We start from the raw sequence: 21,524 nt of genomic DNA, 5'->3' as shown, positions 1-21,524 counted from the left end.
CTGTGCATGGGAACGGGGTGGAGTGGGGCGGTAGTGGCTGGGAAGGATGTAGGAGCTAGTGCCTGACTTTTAAACATCTAGACAGCTGTGTGGAAGAGGAAGCCTGAGGCCTGAAATGGGTTGATGATCGTCACCTTTTGGCCCGAAAGAGCGTGACTCACCCCAGCCTAAGAAAGTTCCTGCCAGCCCTGGGCATCCCTCCACCCAGGGCCGAAGACTTCTGGGTGCTGGTACTGAAGATGCATGAGTTTAGGATGTGGTTGAATCATCCTCCCAAGATCCTGTCACTCCCCATTTGATGTTTTGGAGCAGATAGGACACGTGCAACTGGGCCCCAACCTGTGTCAGCCTGCACTCTGTCACCCATGAGACAGAGCATTTGTGCTATAACCTTAGCTGGCCTCAAACTCACAGGGACCCTCTCAGTCCCTAGTGAGATAGTGACGGGCAGGAGCCACCATGCCTGGCTCATCACATTCACTTTTTTTTCTCCTTAACTGGTTGACACGGTTACATCTCCATGGCTCTCTTCCAAGTCCTCTCTGCTTCTCCCAACTACAGAGCCCAGGCCAGGACAAACCGCACAGGACAGCCCCGCTGTGCCCCACCCCTCTTCTCTCTCCCGCAGTCCCTCCAGCTGGCCGACCTCCCAGAGCTGGGCGTACCTCCTTTTGACAGGCCAAGTGGCTCTCCAGATCACGAATTCGAGTCTGCGCCTTCTCTAGGGCCTCCTGCGCTCTGTGTTTCTCTTGCGTGATGCTCTCCTCCAAGGCCTGCAAGCCAACAGCTGTTGTGGAGTCCACCTGTTGCCATGGCAGGATGTGGACTCTCCCTGGGCTCTGCCTGGTTTGTGCTTCCATCCTGAGCAGGCTCCACCAGGCCCAGGGAAGAGGAACCAGGGCTCAGTGGGCTCCAAAGAAGCAGGTCTGTGTGAGAGCCTCAGATGGGCCCTGACAACTGTAGACCCATACTCAACTATGGGCGGACTCAACTCCCCCTCTCGGAACTGCTTACCTTCTTCTGGTAGGTCAAGCGACTCTCCACCTCTCGGACTTTTATCTGCTCCCCCTCTAGAGCCTCCTTCGCTCTGTTTTTCTCTTGGGCAATAGCTGTCTCCAGGTCCTGCAAGCCAAGGGCCCTTGTTAGACAAACCTGGAAACCATGGCAGGAAAGTAGACTCTGCCAGGTTCTGTCTTCAGTCCTTATCACACCAGAAGGAGAGTGTGGGCAGCAGAGTCTTTGGGCTGGAGCACAGGGTTTGGAGTGGGAGTGTGGGCAGAGTCTATGGGCTGGAGCACAGGTTCTGGAGTGTGGCACAGGCCAGGTGAGAACCTGGATGGACTCTTCCCAGCTCTGGACCCTGGCAGCTGAGAATCTCTGCACAGAAGCCTCAGTTTCCCTATCTGTACAATGAGATCAGTACTAATGTTTCTTGCCTTAGGCTGATGTGAGAAAGGGATGCTGAAATGATTAGGGTGAGATTCTTGGCACAGTGATAGCCACCTGCCTCTGTGCTGCAGGCTGGGGGGATACAGGCTTAGGTAGAGATATTGGAGAATCAGCCTCATCGACTCTAAATTGTGTTCTAAACCAACCTAAGAAAGACTTCCTGCCAGCTCTGGACAGATGGGTGGCTAGGGCTGAAGAAGACTTCTGGGTGGTGGGACTGAAGATGGGATGAGATTAGGACTAAGGGTAGCAAAACGGCTCATAGACACCCCCACCCCTTCCACTCACTGCTGTTTCATAAATAAAGTTTTATTGGGACTCTCTATGCACACTGTGGATGTGTGGTCTACAGCTGCTTTGTAAATAAAGTTTTACTGGGACTCTGCACACTGTGGATGTGTGGTCTGCAGCTGCTTTTGTACAAGAGCAGAGCTGCAAAGTTACAGCAGAGATTGAAAACAAGTAACCTGCAATAGTGAAGACATTTATTATCTAGCACTGTGGAGGAAGTTTGCTGACATTGGCCTACAGCAGTAAGAAGTGTGTGCAAAAATTAAAAGGGTGCTCTTCAGGGCCCATCATCATCACCATCACCACCACCATCATCATCAACATCACCACCATAATCACCATCATCATCATCACCACCATCATCATCACCATCATCATCATCACCATCATCACCATCACCACCATCATCATCACCATCATCATCATCATCATCACCTTCATCACCACCACCATCATCATCACCATCATCATCGTTATCACCACCACCATCACCACCACCACCACCATCATCACCACCACCACCATCATCACCACCATCATCATCACCACCATCATCACCACCATCATCATCATCACCATCATCATCACCATCACCACCATCATCATCACCATCACCACCTTCATCATCATCAACAGCACCACCACCACCACCATCATCATCACCATCATCATCATCACCACGACCACCATCACCATCATCACCATCATCATCATCACCATCATCATCATTATAAATGGGTGCTAGATTGACGATGGTGCCTGACATTTCTTTGGCCACTTAAAAATCCTCAGAGCAACCAGGATTCGTGGGAGGGTGGCTGAGGGATGAACTAAAACTTAGAGATGGAGTACAGGAGGAAGGGCCATTTAAAAGCAGGACAGCGAGGGGGAGATGGCACAGTCTGTCAGGAAAGCACTTTTGTCATGCAGGCACAAGGACCCAAGTTGATGCCCAGCGTTCGCTTAAAAACAGGTGTGGGGCTGGACAGACGGCACAGCAGGTGAAATGTGCAAGGGAGAGGACCAGCGTTCAGGTCCCCAACACCCAGGGAAATGCTGGGTGGGTGTGCAGTCTAGCTATAATTACAGGGCTCTCTAAAAGCAGGGAAGAGGGAGCCCTGAGCAAGCTCAACAGTTAGCTGTGTCTGTGAGCGCTGGGCACTCAGTCAGCACTGAGAGAGCCTGACTCAATCAATAACATCTGTGACTGTGATCAGGGAGGACCCTTGAGCCTCCACACTTGAGTGCATGAGTACATGCTATGCAATGCAGTCATACATGTATGTACATCTCCACATGCATGTGAATATGCATGACCTCATGAATGCATACCACACACAGAAAAGAAAGGAAAGGCCAGGCATGGTGATGTGGCCTTGTAATCCCCATCCCCGGGGAGGAGACAGGCAGATTCCTGGGTTCACTGGCCAGGTAGTCTAGCTTACTTGGCAAGTTCCAGGCAAGTGAGAAACCCTGTCTCAAAAAGCAAGGAGGGGTTGGTGGGATAGCTCAGTGGATAAGGAGGCTCGCTTGCCACGTCTGCCAGCCTGAGTTTAATATTTGGGAGTCACATGGTGGAAGAAGAGAACTGATTCCTAAAAGCTGTGTTATGACCTCAAACATGGGCCATGACATGAGCTTGTCCACACACACACACGCACACACACACACGCACACACACACACGCACGCACACACACACGCACGCACACACGCACACCAGGACTAAAGCCCACAGAATTTCTTTTAGGTGAATTCCAGGGTCAAGCTGGTTGACCGCCTGGTTGTTCTCTAAAATCTACCACTGTGATTTCGGCTTCACTGTGGTTTGAATCTGAAACACAGGCCCCTGCTGGATGTTTGGTTCTCACCTGTGCTGTCATCGTAGATGGTTCTGGAAACTTTAGGACGTGGGGCTTAGTAGTAGTAAAGTTGGTCAGCAGGGCATCCTCCCTTGGGTTATACTGAGCAGAAAGTTGGTCATAACTCTCTTAGGTTACACCGATCCCTGCTCCTTTCTCTTCTCTTTGCTTCCTGTCCACCAGGAAGTGCACAGCCCTCTCTGCCACATGCTCCTGACTCTGTAATGTTCTGCTAAGTGCACGGGGTCCAGCAAACATGTAAACTCCTCCTTCCTCTTTTTTTTTTTTTTAAATATTTATTTATTATGTATACAATATTCTGTCTGTATGCCTGAAGGCCAGAAGAGGGCGCCAGACCTCTTTACAGATGGTTATGAGCCACCATGTGGTTGCTGGGAATTGAACTCATGTCCTTTGGAAGAGCAGGCAATGCTCTTAACCACTGAGCCATCTCTCCAGTCCCCCTCCTTCCTCTTAAAACGCTAAACACAACTACCCTACGATCCAGGTTCTAAATGAATCCAAACCAGCGGTACCTGCACAACCATGTCTATCACCCGACTATTACAACAGCCAAGACAGGTAAATGGACATGGAAAGAAAATGTATCGCATTGCATAAAGTAGCCATAGGAAAGAATGGAATGACAGTTTGCAGAGAAATAGGTGGCATTGGAAAGCACCACGTTAAGAGGAAGAAGCCAGACCCAGAGACATCAGCATCGTGTTTTATCTCATATGTGGAACTGATAAGGGAGGTCCAAGCTTTGGACCACAGGTTGTATGAGGAGCTATGGGTCCAGCACTAGATTCTCCCTTTACGTTAAGCATACTGAGATTTTTTTTTTTTTAAGATAGGGTCTCCTATGTATTCCTGGCTGACCTGGAACTTATTACGTAGACCAGGCTAGCCTCTAGCCCCCAAAGATTTGCCTGCTTCTGCCACCCAAGTGTTGGGATTAAAGGCGTGTGTCACTGTGCTCAACCCTATTTCGTGTTCTTTCACACCTGTGAAGTAGTTTGTAGAGTGTGACGAGCAAGCCAAGGGGACTGTTTTGGGGAGGAGGGGAACTTAGGGGGACCTGCAAGAGTAATGGGGTGAATGGGGTTAATGTAGAATGTTATATAGGCACAAAAATGTCATAATGAAACCCACTGTTGTGTGCACAAAACATTTTTTTTTTTTTTTAAAAAAAGAATCCTTCCTGGGCTGGAGAGATGGCTCAGTGGTTAAGAGCATTGCCTGCTCTTCCAAAGGTCCTGAGTTCAATTCCCGGCAACCACACGGTGGCTCACAACCATCTGTAACCAGGTCTGGTGCCCGCTTCTGGCCTGCAGACATACACACAGACAGAATATTATATACATAATAAAATAAATAAATAAATAATTAAAAAAAGAATCCTTCCTTCTTTAAGATTTTTTAAAAAAAATCAAGCGTGTGTGGTGGTGCACACCTTCAATCCCAGCACTTGGGAGGTAGAGGCAGGGGGATCTCTGTGAGTTCGAGGCCAGACTGGTTAAAAAAAAAAAAGACTCTTTAAAAACTCTCAGGCATTCTACCCTAGCGACAAGAAGGCTGATAAACGCAGCAGCCATTGCTAACCTTACCTTTACAGGCTTTGGCTATTGGCTCTCCCATTTTATACCCTCCACTTCACAGGAGGCAGGAAGGGGGCTAGTGATGGCAAGGATGTCTACTGCAATACCCGATGACCTGAGTTCAATTCCCAGGACCTACATGGCCAAAGGAGGGGACTGACTGCCACTGTCCTCAGACTTACACACACACACACACACACACACACACACACACACACACACACACTGAATAACCAATAAGGAGGAAAGGCAAAGAGGAAGGAGGAGGCAGATATCCCAAAGAAACTGGCTGTGAACTGGAGGTTGGAGAGAGGGCAGGGAGCAGGTGTATGTGACAGAGAAGGACTGTCGGAGTCCAGAGCCAACAAGAGGTGACAATGCTGTGGAAGGCCTTGTCCCCCCCTGAGGAGAGAAGGGAGGACTTGGAGTCACACAGATGGGAACAAGTGCACGGCCCTCCACACCCACTCTGATTGTGGCTACCAACTACGGTTATGCTTTGCAACGTTGCCAACCCCAGAGCCTGGGCTACACTCCCGCCTTTGTCCTCAGAGTCAAATGAATAGACACAGGCAAGCAATGAGGTCATGAGCCACTGACCAAGGAGGAAAGCAAAGAAAGCAACAGAATGGGTGGCAGGTCCTCAAGTGTGATGCAGGAGAATGACAGGAACTGGATTTGGACACCCACTTTCTACCTTCTCCATAAAGTCTGATACAATGGGTTTTTTAATTTATCTTTTAAAAGATTTATTTATTTTATTATGTATACAATGTTCTGCTTGTTTGTATGCCTGCAGTCCAGAAGAGGGAACCAAGTCTCATTACAGATGGTTGTGAGCCACCATGTGGTTGCTGGGAATTAAACTTAGGACATTTGGAAGAGCAGCCAGTGCTCTTAACTGCTGAGCCATCACTCCAGCCCCCCCTTAAAGATTTATTTATTTTTATGTATTATGTATGGGTGTTTTGCCCACATGTATGTGTGCTATCTATGCGCAGTACCCACAGAGGCCAGAAGAGGGCATCAATCTCCCTGGAACTGGAGTTACAGATGCTTATGAGCTATCATGTGGGTGCTGGGAAACAAACCCCAGTCCCTTGCAAGAGCCGCCAATGCTCTTAACCACTGAGCCATCTTTCCAGTCCATTGCTGTGGACCCAATCATTCACCCCTTGCAACTCATTTAGAACCATCACATCAATCCAGAAGCTGGAGAGGTCACTGCTCAACCCCAAGCCCCCAGTGATCCATGGAAAGTTCCCACCTCGCTTCTCAGCCTCAAAGGAACTGTCACAGGTCACCTTACCTTCTTCTCTTCTACCAGCTGCTGGATTTTGGCTTTTAGTTTTTCCTCTTGTTCTAGCTTCTCTTTGTTCAGCTTCTCCTTCTCGGCCAGGTACTCCTGCTCCAGAGACTGCTGAGTTTCCTGAGAAGTGCTCACCTGGACCTGCATGGAGAGAAAAGCCAAATGAATCCCACAGGGGAGAGTCTGAGGTCTTTTTCTCTTCCTTACAAATTGTTTCTCTTCCAGGGAGCAAAGCCCTTTATAAAAGCTCCTTAAAAACATGGCTGAACCATCCTCGGTCTAGAGAAGTGACTGGCGAGGAAACAGCAAGAATATTAAGATGCCACACCCTGGTCCTAGACAGAGATCCCTGCTCTAGGTAATTCTGTGTGCTTCCCCATTCCAAACAGGAGGTGTCATCGGGCCTGCATCTCATTTGTGACATGATGGGGTGGTTAGCCCAGTGCATGGTGGGTAGTAAGTGCTCAGTAAACAGCAGCTCGTATTGTTGGAAGGCTCCTACTTTTGATTCTTTATCCAATTAGCTGTGCGGCAGTCAGATTATCACCAACCTCTCTGAACACCAACGTCCATATCTGCGGAATGGAATTGATGAGCTGCTGGCTATAGATCAGATCTGGTTTACCATCTCTGTCCGTGCATGCGTGTGTGTGTGTGTGTGTGTGTGTGTGGTGCGTGTAGGTATGTGTCATGGCATCGTGTGGAGATGAGAGGACATCTTAGCTGAGTCAGTTCTCTCCTTCCAGCATGTGGGTCCCAGGGGTTAAATTTAGGAGGTCAGGCTTGGTGGCAAGCACCTTGATCCGCTGAGTCACCTCACTGGCCCTCTTTCGGAGTTTTTTACAGAGGAAATCAAGCACTGTGGTTATCCCAGGAGGTCAGATACAGCAGGCGCCCTGTGTTTGTCTATCCTTTGTGAACCATCTCAGACACTGCACTCAATCCCTTTGTGCCAATGGAAAATCCTGTCACCTGCAGGAGGGTGGGGGCTGACTCACCCACAGCATGGAAACAAATTCAATTCACGGTTGGGGAGGGGAGAAGAGAATGAAAGAATCACCCGAAGTTCCTGGGTCTGGCTCATGATTTTCTTGTAATGTTCCAGAAGATATATTAGATACAGAGAGAGCCCTTAAAAAGAGGGGCGGGAGGAGAGGCGTCAGTTTCTCCTGTGTCCCTTTCTTCTCCCACTTCCGTTCGTCCCTCCCTCTGGCCCGTCCCTTCCTCTGTTTTTGTTTCTGTCATCCTCTCCTTTTCGAGATGTGGTCTTGCCCCTTGGTGGCAGCTCACATCTTTAATTCCAGCATTCAGGAGGAAGAGGTGGGTGGATCTCTGTGAGTTCGAGGCCAGCCTGGTCTGCAAAGTTGAGTTCCAGGACAGCCAGGGCTATACAAAGAAACCCTGTCTTGAAAAAACAGCAAGAGAGAAGGTGTGTGTGTGAGAGAGAGATCTTGCTATGTAGCACAGGCTGGCCTTGAACTTGTGACCCTTCTGCCTCAGTATTCTAATTGTCCACGGTAGGTACAGATGTGCATCACCACGCTCAGCCATGCATGATGACTTATGGAATCTGCAATCTGCAGACAGGCAGACAGAGGTACTGTGGCCCTCCCATCAAGACAGCACGACTGTCAGCCAATGTTTTTATTTTTAAATGACTGTTAGGCCAGACACAAATCCATAGTGCACATGACTTCGTTTTGGTAGAAACTAAAAACCTATCAATAAAGCACCCATTTTATAAACATTTGCTGTATGCAAATTGAGAGTGGGGAATTCTGTGAGGCCACACACTCTCAGTCCTTAGAGTGTAGTCTGAAGTGATGGGTCCACCCTGACAGATAAGAAACACACAGGGACCATGGGTAGCACCCACGCGACAGGAGATGACAGGGGAATGTGAAAGGCTGTTTTGGCTGAGGAGCCACTAGTTGTGGGCAGAGTGGGAGGGAGAACATTCCAGAATAGAAGTTGAGGCTGGCTGAGGGATGATGCCACCAACAGCTGGGTCCTAGTTCCTGGGACCTGTGAGTGCGCGGAGAAAGGGACTTCGCCAGTGCGCTTAAGTTAAGGACTCTGATGTAGAGATTGTCCAGGGTTCCCTGTGTGGACTCAACACAATCACAGTGATTCTCATAAGAAGGAGACAGAGGCCAGGCAACAAAAACATCTAGACAACTGGTCGAGATGTTGGCCTCGAGTGTAGCGAGAAAGCCCACATATGTTCCAAGTCACTTGGGCGGTGGTGACTTGTTGGAGCAGCATCACAGCACAACGATGAGAGGATGAAGACCCGTGGGGACCAGGGAGCCATGGAGTTTCCCTGGGCAGCTGAAAGGTAGTGGTGGTGGCGGGGGAGGAACGGCAGGTGGAGCTGGATGGGAGGCTAAAGATTGGAAGATGGTTTCCGGTAGGCCCCGGGAGGAGCCTAAAATGTACTGCCCTGATTTAAATGCCTCAGAAACGTATAGCGCACCTCTGTACATTTGGATGTCGTTCCCCGCCGTGTGCCTGGTGCTCTGAATCAGGGGATACTCCCCTCCCCCACGGCAGCATCCTGTCATCGCCCCAGCTGACAGATGAGCTTTAAGTGGGGTGGCTGCTGGCTGTCCCTGACTCCAGTCAACGTGACGGCAGGGTCTGAGTCACAAGTGGCTCGGCTACTGACCGAGCAGCGAGCTGCTCTGGGAAGACCATACTTGCAGAATAAAGGCTGGGATGATTAGAGAGAAGTGGGCGACAGGCTGTCTTCACTGGCATGGTAGTGAAGCCCCTTCCTTGCTGTGGAGACTGTCTTACACCCTATAGCAGTGGTTCTCAGCCTTCCTAATGCTGCGACCCTTTAATACAGTTCCTCGTGTTGTGGTGACCCCCAACCATACAATTACTTTGTTGCTACTTCATAACTGTAATTTTGCTATGTTATGAATTATAATGTAAATATCTGATGTGCAGGATATCTTATATATGACCCCTAAAGGGGTCGAAACCCACAGATTGAGAACTGCTGCCCTATAGGGTGTTTAGAGGTTTCCCTTGCCTCTGCCAGATGCCAGAAGCATCTCTCTCGGCCAGCCCATCATCAGAACTAAAGGCCTCTAAACATGGCCAGATATCCCTGAGATGTTAGAGGCTCCTGTGCTGAGTTAGAGGCAGGGAACTGGCTGGTATCCAAAGGCATGCCCACATGGTCAAGGGCGATGTTCTGAGCTAGGTTGCAGAAGTAGGCTGAGAGAGAGGATGGGGGACACCAGCCAGCTCTGAGATACCTAGCATCTCAACTACGGGAAGGACTACTGTCAGCTACTGACATAAAAAATTATAAAAGGAACATGGTTTGCATATTGTTCTGTAACTTCTTCTTCTTCTTCTTCTTCTTCTTCTTCTTCTTCTTCTTCTTCTTCTTCTTCTTCTTCTTCTTCTTCTTCTTTTTTTTTGGTTTTTCGAGACAGGGTTTCTCTGTGGCTTTGGAACCTGTCCTGGAACTAGCTCTGTAGACCAGGCTGGTCTTGAACTCACAGAAATCCGCCTGCCTCTGCCTCCCGAGTGCTGGGATTAAAGGCGTGCGCCACCATCGCCCGGCGCTTCTTTCTTCTTTCATCAGGGTCTCACGCCTCCTGAACTCTGGTGTGACTGGATCTTCCTTCCTTTGTTTTCCTTCCTTCCTCCCTTCCTTCTTTCCCCCCCCCCCTTTATTCTTTAAGGTTCTACATATTGATTACTGAACTAACCAGCATGCTCATGTAAATCTCAGCCTCAGCTGAGTCTAAATCTCTAGCCATAAAAACTTGGAGCTGTGTCTGGTAGACCAGATGGCCCCTGTAGAACGAGTTGCCCCAGGATTCAGTGTGAACAGCCTTGCTGCTGTAAATCCTCCACAGTGTCTTAACAAGCTGTGCCTGACCTTGTTACCCACGGGACAGTGGGATGAGTTGGCTTTTGTTTCTTGGTCAGGGATCCCTCGATTTTGAAAGCCTTGTGAGAACACAGAGGCAGGGGAGCAACCGAGTCAGCTGACAGTCCACAATGGCAGCAATGACGATGATGGGTGCTTTTTCTCTTCTCTTCCCCCACTTAAAGATAAGGCATATCTTAGCTCTTCTAGAAGTGTGGATCTCCCCCTACACCACCCGAGTTGCAAAAATGGACACAGAAAGGCTTGCAGAGGTATCTCCTTTCTTTCCCTTATCAAGGAAGCCTGAGAGTTGAGTGGTGGCCGCTGACATTCAAGGCTTCCCCTTCTATGTTTCCTGTCTTCCCAGAACTCCCTGTGATGCCAATCAGATAGGAAGCGGTGCTCCCTGGAAGCTGAGTAGCAAGACTTCAAGGCTCTCCCACACTAGGCACCCTGCACTGCTCTGGGGTTTATCTCCGGACTTGTTTTGCTGCTATGCAAGTTTTCTGTCCTGGAACACTGCTGTGAAGGGATGCAGGAAGCATGGTGCTTCCTAGGAGGGGGCTCTGAGGTCAAAGGGACCTGGAGCAGGGAAGAACACATGGCCATGTCACTAAGGCTGCCTTGAAAAGGCTCTTCCTCTCTGGGCCCTACTAAGTGCTAATTCACTGCCTGGTGGAGGTTAGGTGGGGTCCGGATGCAGTTTCTGCTCAGGCATAGGTCGGTGGCCGCCACCATCCCTGCTGTCACCACCATCACAACCACCACCATCACCATAATCACCACCATCACCACCATCACCACCATCACAACCGTCACCATCACTACCATCATTGCTGCCTTAGTCACTGTTCTGTTGCTGTGAAGAGACACCATGACCAAGGCAACTCTTATAAAGAAAAACATTTAATTGGGGCTGGCTTACAATTTCAGAGGGTTTAGTCTATTACCATCATGGTGGGGAGCATGGTGGTATGGTATCCAGGCAGGTGCTGGAGCAGTAGCTGAGAGCTACATCCTGATCCACAGGGAAAGAGAGAGACTCTGGGCTTGGCATAGGCTTTTGAACCCTCAAAGGCCACCCTAGTGACATACTTCCTCCAACAAGGCCACACCTCCTAATCCTTCTAATTCCTACAATTAGTGCCACTCCCTGGCGACCAAATCTGTGAACCTATGGGAGCCATTCTCACTCAAACCACCACAGTGACTTTTATCACCATTGTCACCATCATCACCATCATCACTACTACCTTCTCTGATGACATTAGCATCATCAGCATCACGATTATCTTCACCATTACCACCACTATCTCCAAAATCATTACCTTTACCAAACCATCAGCATCACCACTGTGGTGGTTTGAATAACAATGGCCTCCATAGGCTTGTACGCATGAAGATTTGGTTCCTGTAGTTAGTGGAACTAACTATAGGAGAGATAAAGAGCCATGGCCTGGTTGGAGGTGTGTCATGGCAGGCTTTGAGGTTTCAAAAATTTCTGATCATCCCTATGTGCTCTCTCTGCCTCCTGCTTGTGGTTTGAGATGTGAGCTCTCACATCATGGTAGCTATTCCTTCCACAATGCCTTTGTTCTGCCATCATGGACTCTAGCCCTCTGACACTAGAAGCTCAACTAAATGCTTTCTTTATAAGTTGCCTTGGTCATGATGTTTTATCAGAGCAACAGAAAAGTAATTAATACAACCACCACTGTTTTTAACAAAATCTCGATTATTTGATTTTATCAATATAGACTTGGGAGTCAGATGTTGGGGTGAAGGCCTGCTAGCTCAGAGAGGCAGAGAGACCCAGCTGACCTTCCTCATCCCAGAAAACTCCTTCCTCCTCTCTGTCTCCAACCATTCTCTTTAAACTTTATGGCTCTCCCTTCTACTTCCTGTGTGCCTCTCTATCTGTCCTTCTGACTCCTTCTTGCTCTCTATGGTCACTCTCTGTCAACTGGCTACCTGCTCTGCCTCTTGGATTAAGGTTGTGTGCTAGGGCTGAGCCACACCACAAATAGAAACAGGTTTTTCTAGTTAGTACTGCAATCTTGGGGTTCACAGTGTGATCAGATATCCTGCAACCCATCACTACCTTCACCACTGCCATCTCCTTCACCACCGCCATTATCTTCATTACCATCATCACCACCACCACCTTCATTACCACCACCTTCATTACCATCACCACCACAACCATCACCTTCACCACCACCGTCACCACTACCATCACCACCACCATCACCTTCATTACCATCATCACCACCACCATCACTTTCACCACCACGACCACCTTCATTACCACCATCACCTTTACCACCACCGTCACCTTCATTACCATCATCACCTTCACCATCACCACCACCATCACCTTCATTACCATCGTCATCACCACCATCACCTTCACCACAATCATCTTCAGCGCTACTGTCACCACTATTGTCACCAGCACCACCCTCCATCTTCCCCGCCCTCTTCCTTCCACTTCTCCTCCTTGTGCAGATGGCTCTGTGCTGGAACCAGGGGGCAGGGTGGAGAAAGTAGGGAGCACTCCATCTCACCTGCTCCTTTCAGTCTTTTGGGATCTCAATCTAATGCTGCTTACGCCGAGGGAAAAACCCCTTTGCCAGCCACTTCCTCTTCCCCACTGCTCCTCTTATTAGTCTTTGTCTGTTCCTCTTTAGTTTGCAGAAGCAAAGTCACTGTAATCACAGAGCCAGCAGCCCCCATCTCACCAGTGATCCACAGATCACCTCCTCCCAAAAGCAAGCTGTGGATAAGGAGAACTAAGGAGCCTGCTCTGGGGAACCTTCCATCCTCTGTTCATGTATACACAGTGTGAAGTGAAGAACCTCCCATCCTCTGTCCCTGTACACACAGTGTGAACTGGGGAACCTCCCATCCTCTGTCCCTGTACACACAGCTTGTGTGAACAGAGGCGGGTTCTGCAGAGCCCAGCATAGCGCTGCTCAGAGCTCAGGGCTGAAGCTGGGAGAGAACAATGGTGGGTCTGAGAAGTGCTGCCCAAGGCCCGTCTTTCTCAGCCTTTCTGGAACGGCCGCCTCGACAGCTTAACTTCATATCCATATTTCTTTACAGTAACAGATGGCTCCATTTACAGACACAGACAGTGATGACAGAAATGGTCTTGGGAGTGAGGAGGGGACGATGTACACACAGCTTGGTGCAACTGTTACCGAGGGAGACACCCGGATCTGCTTCTTATTGCTTCTAGCCTGGACAAGCAACTGGAAGCCTAGGCCACTCCTCCCCTGGCAACTCAGGCTGGAGAGCCACTGGTGGGTGGGAACACATTAGCTCCCTCACTCTCTGACCCAGCCCTCATCTCTCATTTCTGTGTACACATTTAGATAAATTAGGCTTATTCTTACTTTTTATTTTTTTAAAGAACTTTACCCTGCCTTATGGATTATACTGGAGACACCCTGTCTGGGAGGCTGAAGCATCAGAATGCAAACATCTCTCTATAGTTTCATTAATGACTGTATGAATGCCATATTTATGAAGCCCTTTTTGTAGCAATTTTTCAAGGAATGGCCACAATTTTCAAGATGTTGGTGCTACTCTAAGCATGTCCCTAGGAGCTCTCTCCACTCACTCTGTATGGCCATTTTGTACACCATCCACACCCATGGCTTTATTCATTCATCATCATCCACCCACCCATATATCCATCTATCTATTTATCCATCCATCCATCCATCCATCCATCCATCCATCCATCCATCCACCCATCCATCCTGCCTGCCACCCATCCACCCACCCATTCATCCTCCCATCCATCCATCCATCCATCCATCCATCCATCCATCCATCCACCCATCCATCCTCCCACCCATCCATCCACCTGCCCATGCACTCCCTGATCCACTCATCTATCATCTACCCATCTACCATCCTTCCTATCTGCCCACCCCTCTTTCCTCCTTTCCACCTCCCACCTGCCTTTTCTTCCTTCTCTCTCACTCACTCCTTTCTCCTCCCATCTCTCTTCCACAGACATTTATGAACCTCTTCCAAAGTGGCAGAACTCCCCTGAGTATCGCTGGTCTCTGTTTCCAGACAAGGCATCCAGGTGGAGCTGCTCCTGAGCCCTGTATCACTTGAACCCATCCTTTCCCTTGAACCTGGGCTGCATCCAGCATGCCAGAGACTTAACAGTCACGCAGATAGATATCTTTCTGCCATTTTCTGACTGTGTTCAATTCTACCACTTCCTAAAGGCACTAGAATCTTTTCTCCCTCACCCCTACTCTGGCTCGCGTTTGGCCGCTGTCACCTTTAATGATAACTCACTATGTAGACCAGGCTGGCCTAAAACTCAGAGATCTGTCTGTCTCTGTTGGAATAAAAGGTGTGGACACCATACCTGGCTATACTTAACATGTTTTTTCTCTAAATGTTGTTTGTTTGTTTAGTTTTATATGTATGAGTGTTTTGCCTGAATGTCAGCCTGTGCGTCATGTGCCGTGCCTTTGGAGGTCAGGAGAGGGCATCAGATTCCCCAGAACTGGAGTTACAGATGGCTGTGAGCTGCCATATGGGTATTGGGAATCCCCGGAGCTCTTAGCTGCTGAGACAACTCTCCAGCCCCTCTACTTAGAAACATTAAGTTCTACTTCCTGTTTCTTCTGTGTGAAGGTTTGCAAGGAGCTGCCAGAGGCTGCCTTTTGGGAGCTGATCCTCTCCTTCCACCATGAATCCCGCGGACTGAACCCAGCTCACGAGGCTTCCTGCTGGGCCGTCTAGCCAGCCCCAATGATTCACCAACTCCCCCCTCACCAGCATGTCCTATTTCGGGAGGATTCATGGTGACATTCCAGACACATGCAACCGTAGGAGAGAAAAGGGGCCGGTTACCTTTGTCGGAACCCGACATTTCGATGCTGAGATCCCTAAGCAGCTGCTCCGTTTCCTCCAGCCAGGACAGGGCCACTCGCAGGATGTCCAGGACAGTCTTCTGAAGCCCTGCCACGGGCGGGCTGAGCTGCAGGTGCTGAAGGAGCCCCACCTCCTTCTTCAGGTCGCAGCTGCTGCACGATTCCCTCATGCAAGCCTGAGGACAGACAGCTCATGAGCAGATAGACCCGGCGTCTACAAATGGCCCTGGTGTGCCTGGCCTGTGAGGAAGGAGATCTCGGACTTGGCCAGGAAGCAGTCATGAAGCCGCCGCTGCCCTGGGGTGTCCCAGCTTCTTTCAGTTTCTTTCGGCAGTCTTTATTTGCTCCCATTTTAATTCGGCCTCAGTGTGTGTGCGTGTGTGTGCATGTATGTGTGTGCGTGCATGTGTGTGTGCGCGTGTGCATGAGTGTGCACGCATGCGTGTGCATGTGCGTGCATGCATGTGTGCATGTATGTATGAGTGTGCGAGCATGCGTGTGCATGTGTGTGCGCGCGTGTGTATGAGTGCGCGCGCATGCGTGTGTATGTGTGTGTGCGTGTGCGTGGGTGTGTGCATGTATGTGTGTACACGTGTGTATGAGTGTGCGCGCATGCGCGTGCACGTGTGTGTGTCCTCCTCTGTCGCTCTCACCTTATTGCCTAGAGACAGCATCTCTCAGCAAACCGCCAGTTCACTATTTCAGCTAGCCTGACTAGTCAGTGGGCTCGTGGGATCACCTGTCTTCACCTCCCAATGCTGGATTACAGCACCTGCAGCCAGGCCTGGTTACTTTACATGGGTGCTGAGGATTTGAACTCAGGTCTTCATGCTTGCACAGTGAGCACTCTATCCACCAAGCCATCTTCCCAGCCCCTCTTTTGATGGGCACACGGGTCTCCTTTTTAGGCTGTGGAATGCCAAACTGCCACGTCAATCTGTCTGACGCGAGAACCGAATCTGGCTACTTCGAGCCATTAGAATTCCTGTCAAGATCAACACACGCGCTGGACAGAAAGTGCCGTTTCCTGACTTGTTTGAAAGACCGCTGACGAGCCAACATTTGCACAAAACTCCCCAAATAGCAGCTTCTGATTACAAGACAAGCAGAGGCAGCTGCATGCTCTAACTGCTCAGGGTAGGGGCACCAGGGGGCACCCTGGACCTTTGCCCCGCCTCTTCTAGAGGGGAAGGCAAGGGGCTGGAAATAGTTTGCACTACTGGGCCAGAAAATGAGGATGTTGAGCAGAAACATCTGTTTCTCTCTCTCTCTCTCTCTCTCTCTCTCTCTCTCTCTCTCTCTCTCTGTCTCTCTCTCTGTCTCTTTCTTGTGTATCTGTGTATGTGTGTGTGTGTGTGTGTTCATGCACGTGTGTGCATGTGTAGGCGTGGAGGTAACAGTCTCAGGTGTGGCTCCTCAGGGGCCATTCGCTTTGCTTTTTGAGCTAGGGGCTCTCACTGAGTAGGGTAGCTGGCTGGTCAGTGAGCCCCATGGAGGCACCTGTCTCCATCTGTGCTGGGATTAACAGATATGCATGACCATGCTCGGCTTTTTTATGTGGGTCTAGGGGTCACCCTCGGGTCCTCGTGCTTGCATAAGCCACCATTTCACCAACTGAGCCATTTCCCCAGCTGTGGTTTCTTCCTTCCTTCCTTCCTTCCTTCCTTCCTTCCTTCCTTCCTTCCTTCCTTCCTTCCTTCCTTCCTTTCTTTCTTTCTTTCTTTCTTTCTTTCTTTCTTTCTTTCTTTCTTCTTTCTACATCCAGAACTGGGAACTTCCCAGAGTTGGTACAGCTATCTCCTCCTGTCTCTGAGGAATTAATTAGTTTCAAGACAAAGATGCCAAAATCTGAGGAAGTTCAAATCCCTCCATAAGGGGCATGGCACTTGTGTACAACCTACACACATCCTTCTGTATACTTTAAATGGCCTCTAGGCAACTTACCATACCCAGCACAATGTACGTGTTGGAGAAAAGTGACCTGAAAAATATCCGAGTGGAGAAGGGCTTCGGTTACAGTACTTGCCCGCTGTGCACGAGGTCAAAGCTTTCGTTCCTTGCACTACAAAAGCAAATAGCCCACCCCGAACAAAATCAAAACTTCCTTGGTACACGACTGACTTTTGGGGTGTCTGTATGCAGGCCAGAGTCAATGTCAGGGTCTTCCTCGACCACTTTCCTCCTTGCTTTAAGGACTTTTTTTGGCGTGTTTGAGATAAGGTCTCATGAAACCCAGCTTGGCCTCAACCTTGCTGTGTAGCTGAGAATGACCTTGATCCTGGAACCTTCACCTCCCAAGCACAGGGATTAGAGACCCGCCTCAGCAAGTCCGGTTTTCTGTGGTGATGTGGATCAAACCCAGGACGTCATGCATGCCAGGGCTTAACTACACTCCCACCCCCACCCCATTTATTTTTTGTCAGTGTCTCTCACTGAACCTAGAACTAGCCTATTTGGCTAGATTGGGTGTCAAACAAGCCCCGGCATCTTTCTGCACCTGCTTCCCCAAGCATTAGGGTTACGGGTGTGTGCTGCCCAGCTTTTTAATGTGGGTGCTAAGGATTCGAACTCAGGTCCTCACGCTTGTGCAGCAGGCATGTTCCTGACCGAGCTATATTTTGGGTTGAATTGAGAAAATGAATCTGTCCATGTTCAGTGTGGATGACACTCTTTTCCTTTGCTATTTTTGGTCAGCAGATGTGAGATGCTGGGCACAGCAGCCTGACACCACCTGAAAAGGGTCGGCCATCTTTTTCTGGCCGTATCCACTTTCCCTGGGAGGCATTTTTGAGTGGAAGGTGGGTTTACGACAGGAGAGTGTTTCTCTCCAACCTGCTCCAGAAATCAGGACCATTTCTAGGCGAGCAGCCGAGAAGGGGGTGGCGAGCCTGTGAGGTCAGAGGCTACCTGGCAGCTGCTCAGCCGTGCCCTCAGCTTCTCCATGTTCTCCGTGGTCTCCTCCCGCTTGGAGTTGCTCAGATGAGTCTCCTTCTGCAGGGTCCATTTCCTCTGCTGGAAGCTGAGGTTGTCCTCGGTGACCTGCACGATCCTCTCTATCAGCTGGTGGGGGACAAGGAGGAAGATGTCTCAGGGCAGCGTGTCCCTTGAGGCAATGGCTGCAGAACGGCTGCACGGATTCTGCCTCAGTGGGCCAGAAGGAAGGACCTCAGACGATGGCTCTGAAGGACACATTGCCCAGAAACTACAGGTCTGTACTCTCCCTCTGAATCTGTTCCAGATCCTTCCACTCTTGTAGCAGTGACTCTTGACACTAAGCCAGGTGTCCTGTGTGCCTTCACAGCCTGGGTTCTCCTCTAACTGCCCACTTGTGTTTTTTTCTGTGTTTGATTGGTGTGTGTGTGCATGCACATGTGTGAGAGTATGCATTGTGTATTTGTGTGTGTGTGTGTGCGCGCGCACGCGTGCATGTGTAGGCCAGAGGACACTTTGGTTACCGTTACCATTCTTCATGTGCTATCCACCCTGTTTTATTGAGGCAGGGTATCTCATTAGCCTAGAACTTGCCAAGTAGGCTAAGACTGGCTGGTGGGAGACCCCGAGCCCCTGGGATCTGCCTGCTGCTCCCCAGGATTGGGGTTACAGGCATTTTGAATTTTATGTGTTTCAGGGATTGAACTCAGGTCCTCGTGCTTGCGAACCAAGCACTTTCCCAACTGAGCCACCTCCCCAAGCTCCACTTCTGGCTTCTTATCTGCCCTTGGCCACAAAGGGCTGAAAGATAACAAGGCCAGCACCACAGAGGCCTGTCTCCTCTGCTGTGGCTATCTTCCCCTTTGGAAGGGATCAGCCAAGGTATGAGGCCTGAAGCCAGGCCACCCCTCCACTCACAGAGCATCAGTGTGTCTGGTGACCAGACGCGAGTCTGCCTGGCTGGACTTGATTTCCACAAGTAACATGTCGAGGGATTTTAAACCAGCTTTCACTTCAAAAGCCAGGAAATCCCCTAAAATCAAAACAAATCTCTGTGGTGTAGCAACAGTGTGAAGAAATATGTGTCACTAACAAAAACAGAAGCATATGCTCTCAGGGTCTGGCATCCAGATCCCCCGAGACAGAAGCGAAGGAGTCACGTGGCCGGAGAGCCACACTAACCTGCTGGTCGGTGACGGGCTTGTCACGGAATGGCTTTGTTTTTCCAAAAGTGGCTTTGATGACCTGACTTCTGAAGTGCTCCAGCTGTGGTACAAAGAGGGTGACAGGTCAGGGGGGTTGTTGGGACCGAGGCAAGGCTGAGATGGCGTCTCCACCTCTGGGTCCAGGCCACACCACTGAACGGCCATTCAGGGCTCTGAAGCACTGGGCTGCAGAGCCATAGATAGAACAGAGCTGGCTGCAAGTATGTCTTAGTGCCCAGCCTGACCCAGGCACCCGGGCCCTGTGCATATGTCCCGCGCCCTCCAGAGCCCCTTGCTGTCCGTTATCCAACGGGAATCCTGGACCCAGGAGTGTTTTCTCATAATTGCTAGGCTGTGAAATAAACATCGAGGCTGTGAGTCCAAATATGTTTGTAACCAGCATTGGCGATGGGAGAGGAGAAAGCAACTTCTGTCTCCAGGGGCCTTGGACGTCAACCATCCCAAAGCCCCTGTCCACTGTGATTCATTTCTGTGTCCCTAGAGTCAGCACAGTGTAGGCACGGAATGGGCACTCAGTGGGTGTTTGCTGGGCACTGGGACATGGAAACATACAGGTCAGACATGTAGATGGTACCCAGTGCCTCCCATGGGCTAGAGTTTTCAGCTTCGGGTGGAGGGGATCACCCTGTGTGTCAAGTCAGAGCTTGGAGGACCCCAATTCTAATGTTCCCCAGACTCTGTCAGGAGGCAGAGGCTAAGAAGCCTGGCTGAGAATTTACCCCCACAGCTGTGCTCCACTGGACAGATGTGGGCATTAACAACTAACGTCCATCCATCCCCAAGAGGATGCGGAGGGCCGGCCACCAGATGAAGCCAGAGTCAAGGTGCTCAGAGACCTCTGGACTCCAGGGAACCAGACATGGTGACAGTACCAAAGACCTCCAAGCCAGGAGCTCCAAGCTCTCCTGGCCCAAGGAGGGGCCAAACTGGTTGGGAAGTTGGTGAGGTGAGGAGGCCCTGTGTGCAGGGCCCCTGGTGCCACTGGAGGGAGTGTTTGTGGGGATGAGTGCCCACAGTGGGGGTGACAGGCACTCAGGAGGTGTGCTGGGTGCTGGTGACACTGGGCCAGACTGAGGTGATGTCAGCTGCGCAGGGCCAGGACAATGAGAAGGCCAGGAGGAGGGAGGAGGAAGGCTGATTCCCTCGTTCTGCAATCTGTGCGTGGAGCAGTCTCAGGACCCTCTGGGTGACCCAGCTTGGAGCAGAAATGAAGGCCTTCAGGCAAGGGGCACAGGCCATGCCCTCACATCAGGTGTATTTTGTAGGGGGAGCTGAGGGGGCAGCTCAGGGACACAGACTGGCAAGTCTGGGAGATGGGACAAGGGACTGAGGACCGAATAGAGGAATCGCAGATGTGATGGGTTATTTGATGAGGGCCTCTAATGGCCGTCCAGTGATTAGCACCGTCCAATGGAGTATGCCTCTGTGTCCTGAGTGTGGGGACCAAACCTGGTTACACAACCTGGTTACAGTCTGGATGGTGGGAAAGGGAAATCCTCGTGGACTTGGTGCTGGGTGCTCTAGAATTATGGTTCTTAGCCTTTGGGGGTGGCTCGGAGCCCTTCTGAGACCCTGCTAAGCGCTACAGTAGACCCTCCTCCCAGACACAGAAGCACAAAACACTGGGAGTACAAAGCGAGTCTTGAGCCAGGGGGGGCGTCAGGAGAGTTTCTCACAGAGAATTCTGGACAGCTGTCCTGGGTGGCTTAGGTTTCTGCTTGTGGCTTTTCATTGGCTCTTCCCAGTCCCTTGGTAAAGTCTTGGGGGCATTTTGTGTCTTTCACTGTGGGACCCTGTGCCATGGAAGGCCCATTGGCCATCTTGGATCAGAGCAGTGGAAGCTAGCCTTTCCTGCCCAGCTGGCCAAGGGCTCTGTCACTATCCTGCCCAGGACCTTCTCTGTCTGGTGGGGACTTTGGATACTCAGGGCTTACTTAAAAAAAAAAAAAAAAAAAAAAAAGGCATTTCCTTAAAGTCACTGTGAATCTACTGGGGTTCCCTGGGGGAAAAAAGACCAGAGTAAACAAATTTGGCAACTGAAAGTATCGGGAGAA

General features: G+C 50.2%; 1 protein-coding gene across 1 annotated transcript in view; it reads right to left on the bottom strand.

Moving 5' to 3' along the window:
- Fhad1 (forkhead associated phosphopeptide binding domain 1) overlaps positions 1-21,524 on the bottom strand; it is a 115,134-nt gene that overhangs the window by 40,634 nt on the left and 52,976 nt on the right. The window contains exons 12-17 of the mRNA XM_057785581.1: positions 19,427-19,510; positions 18,221-18,373; positions 15,294-15,489; positions 7,572-7,642; positions 6,512-6,652; positions 666-773 (exon numbers count right to left, since the gene is read on the bottom strand). Of these exons, the coding sequence (XP_057641564.1) occupies positions 666-773; positions 6,512-6,652; positions 7,572-7,642; positions 15,294-15,489; positions 18,221-18,373; positions 19,427-19,510 (753 nt within the window). The remainder of the gene's footprint in view (positions 1-665; positions 774-6,511; positions 6,653-7,571; positions 7,643-15,293; positions 15,490-18,220; positions 18,374-19,426; positions 19,511-21,524) is intronic.

Source organism: Chionomys nivalis, chromosome 11, assembly GCF_950005125.1.
Source record: "Chionomys nivalis chromosome 11, mChiNiv1.1, whole genome shotgun sequence".
In the NCBI taxonomy this organism is placed as follows: domain Eukaryota; kingdom Metazoa; phylum Chordata; class Mammalia; order Rodentia; family Cricetidae; genus Chionomys; species Chionomys nivalis.
The sequence above is the reverse complement of the archived record's forward strand: the minus strand, read 5'-3'. Positions and strand labels throughout refer to the sequence as shown.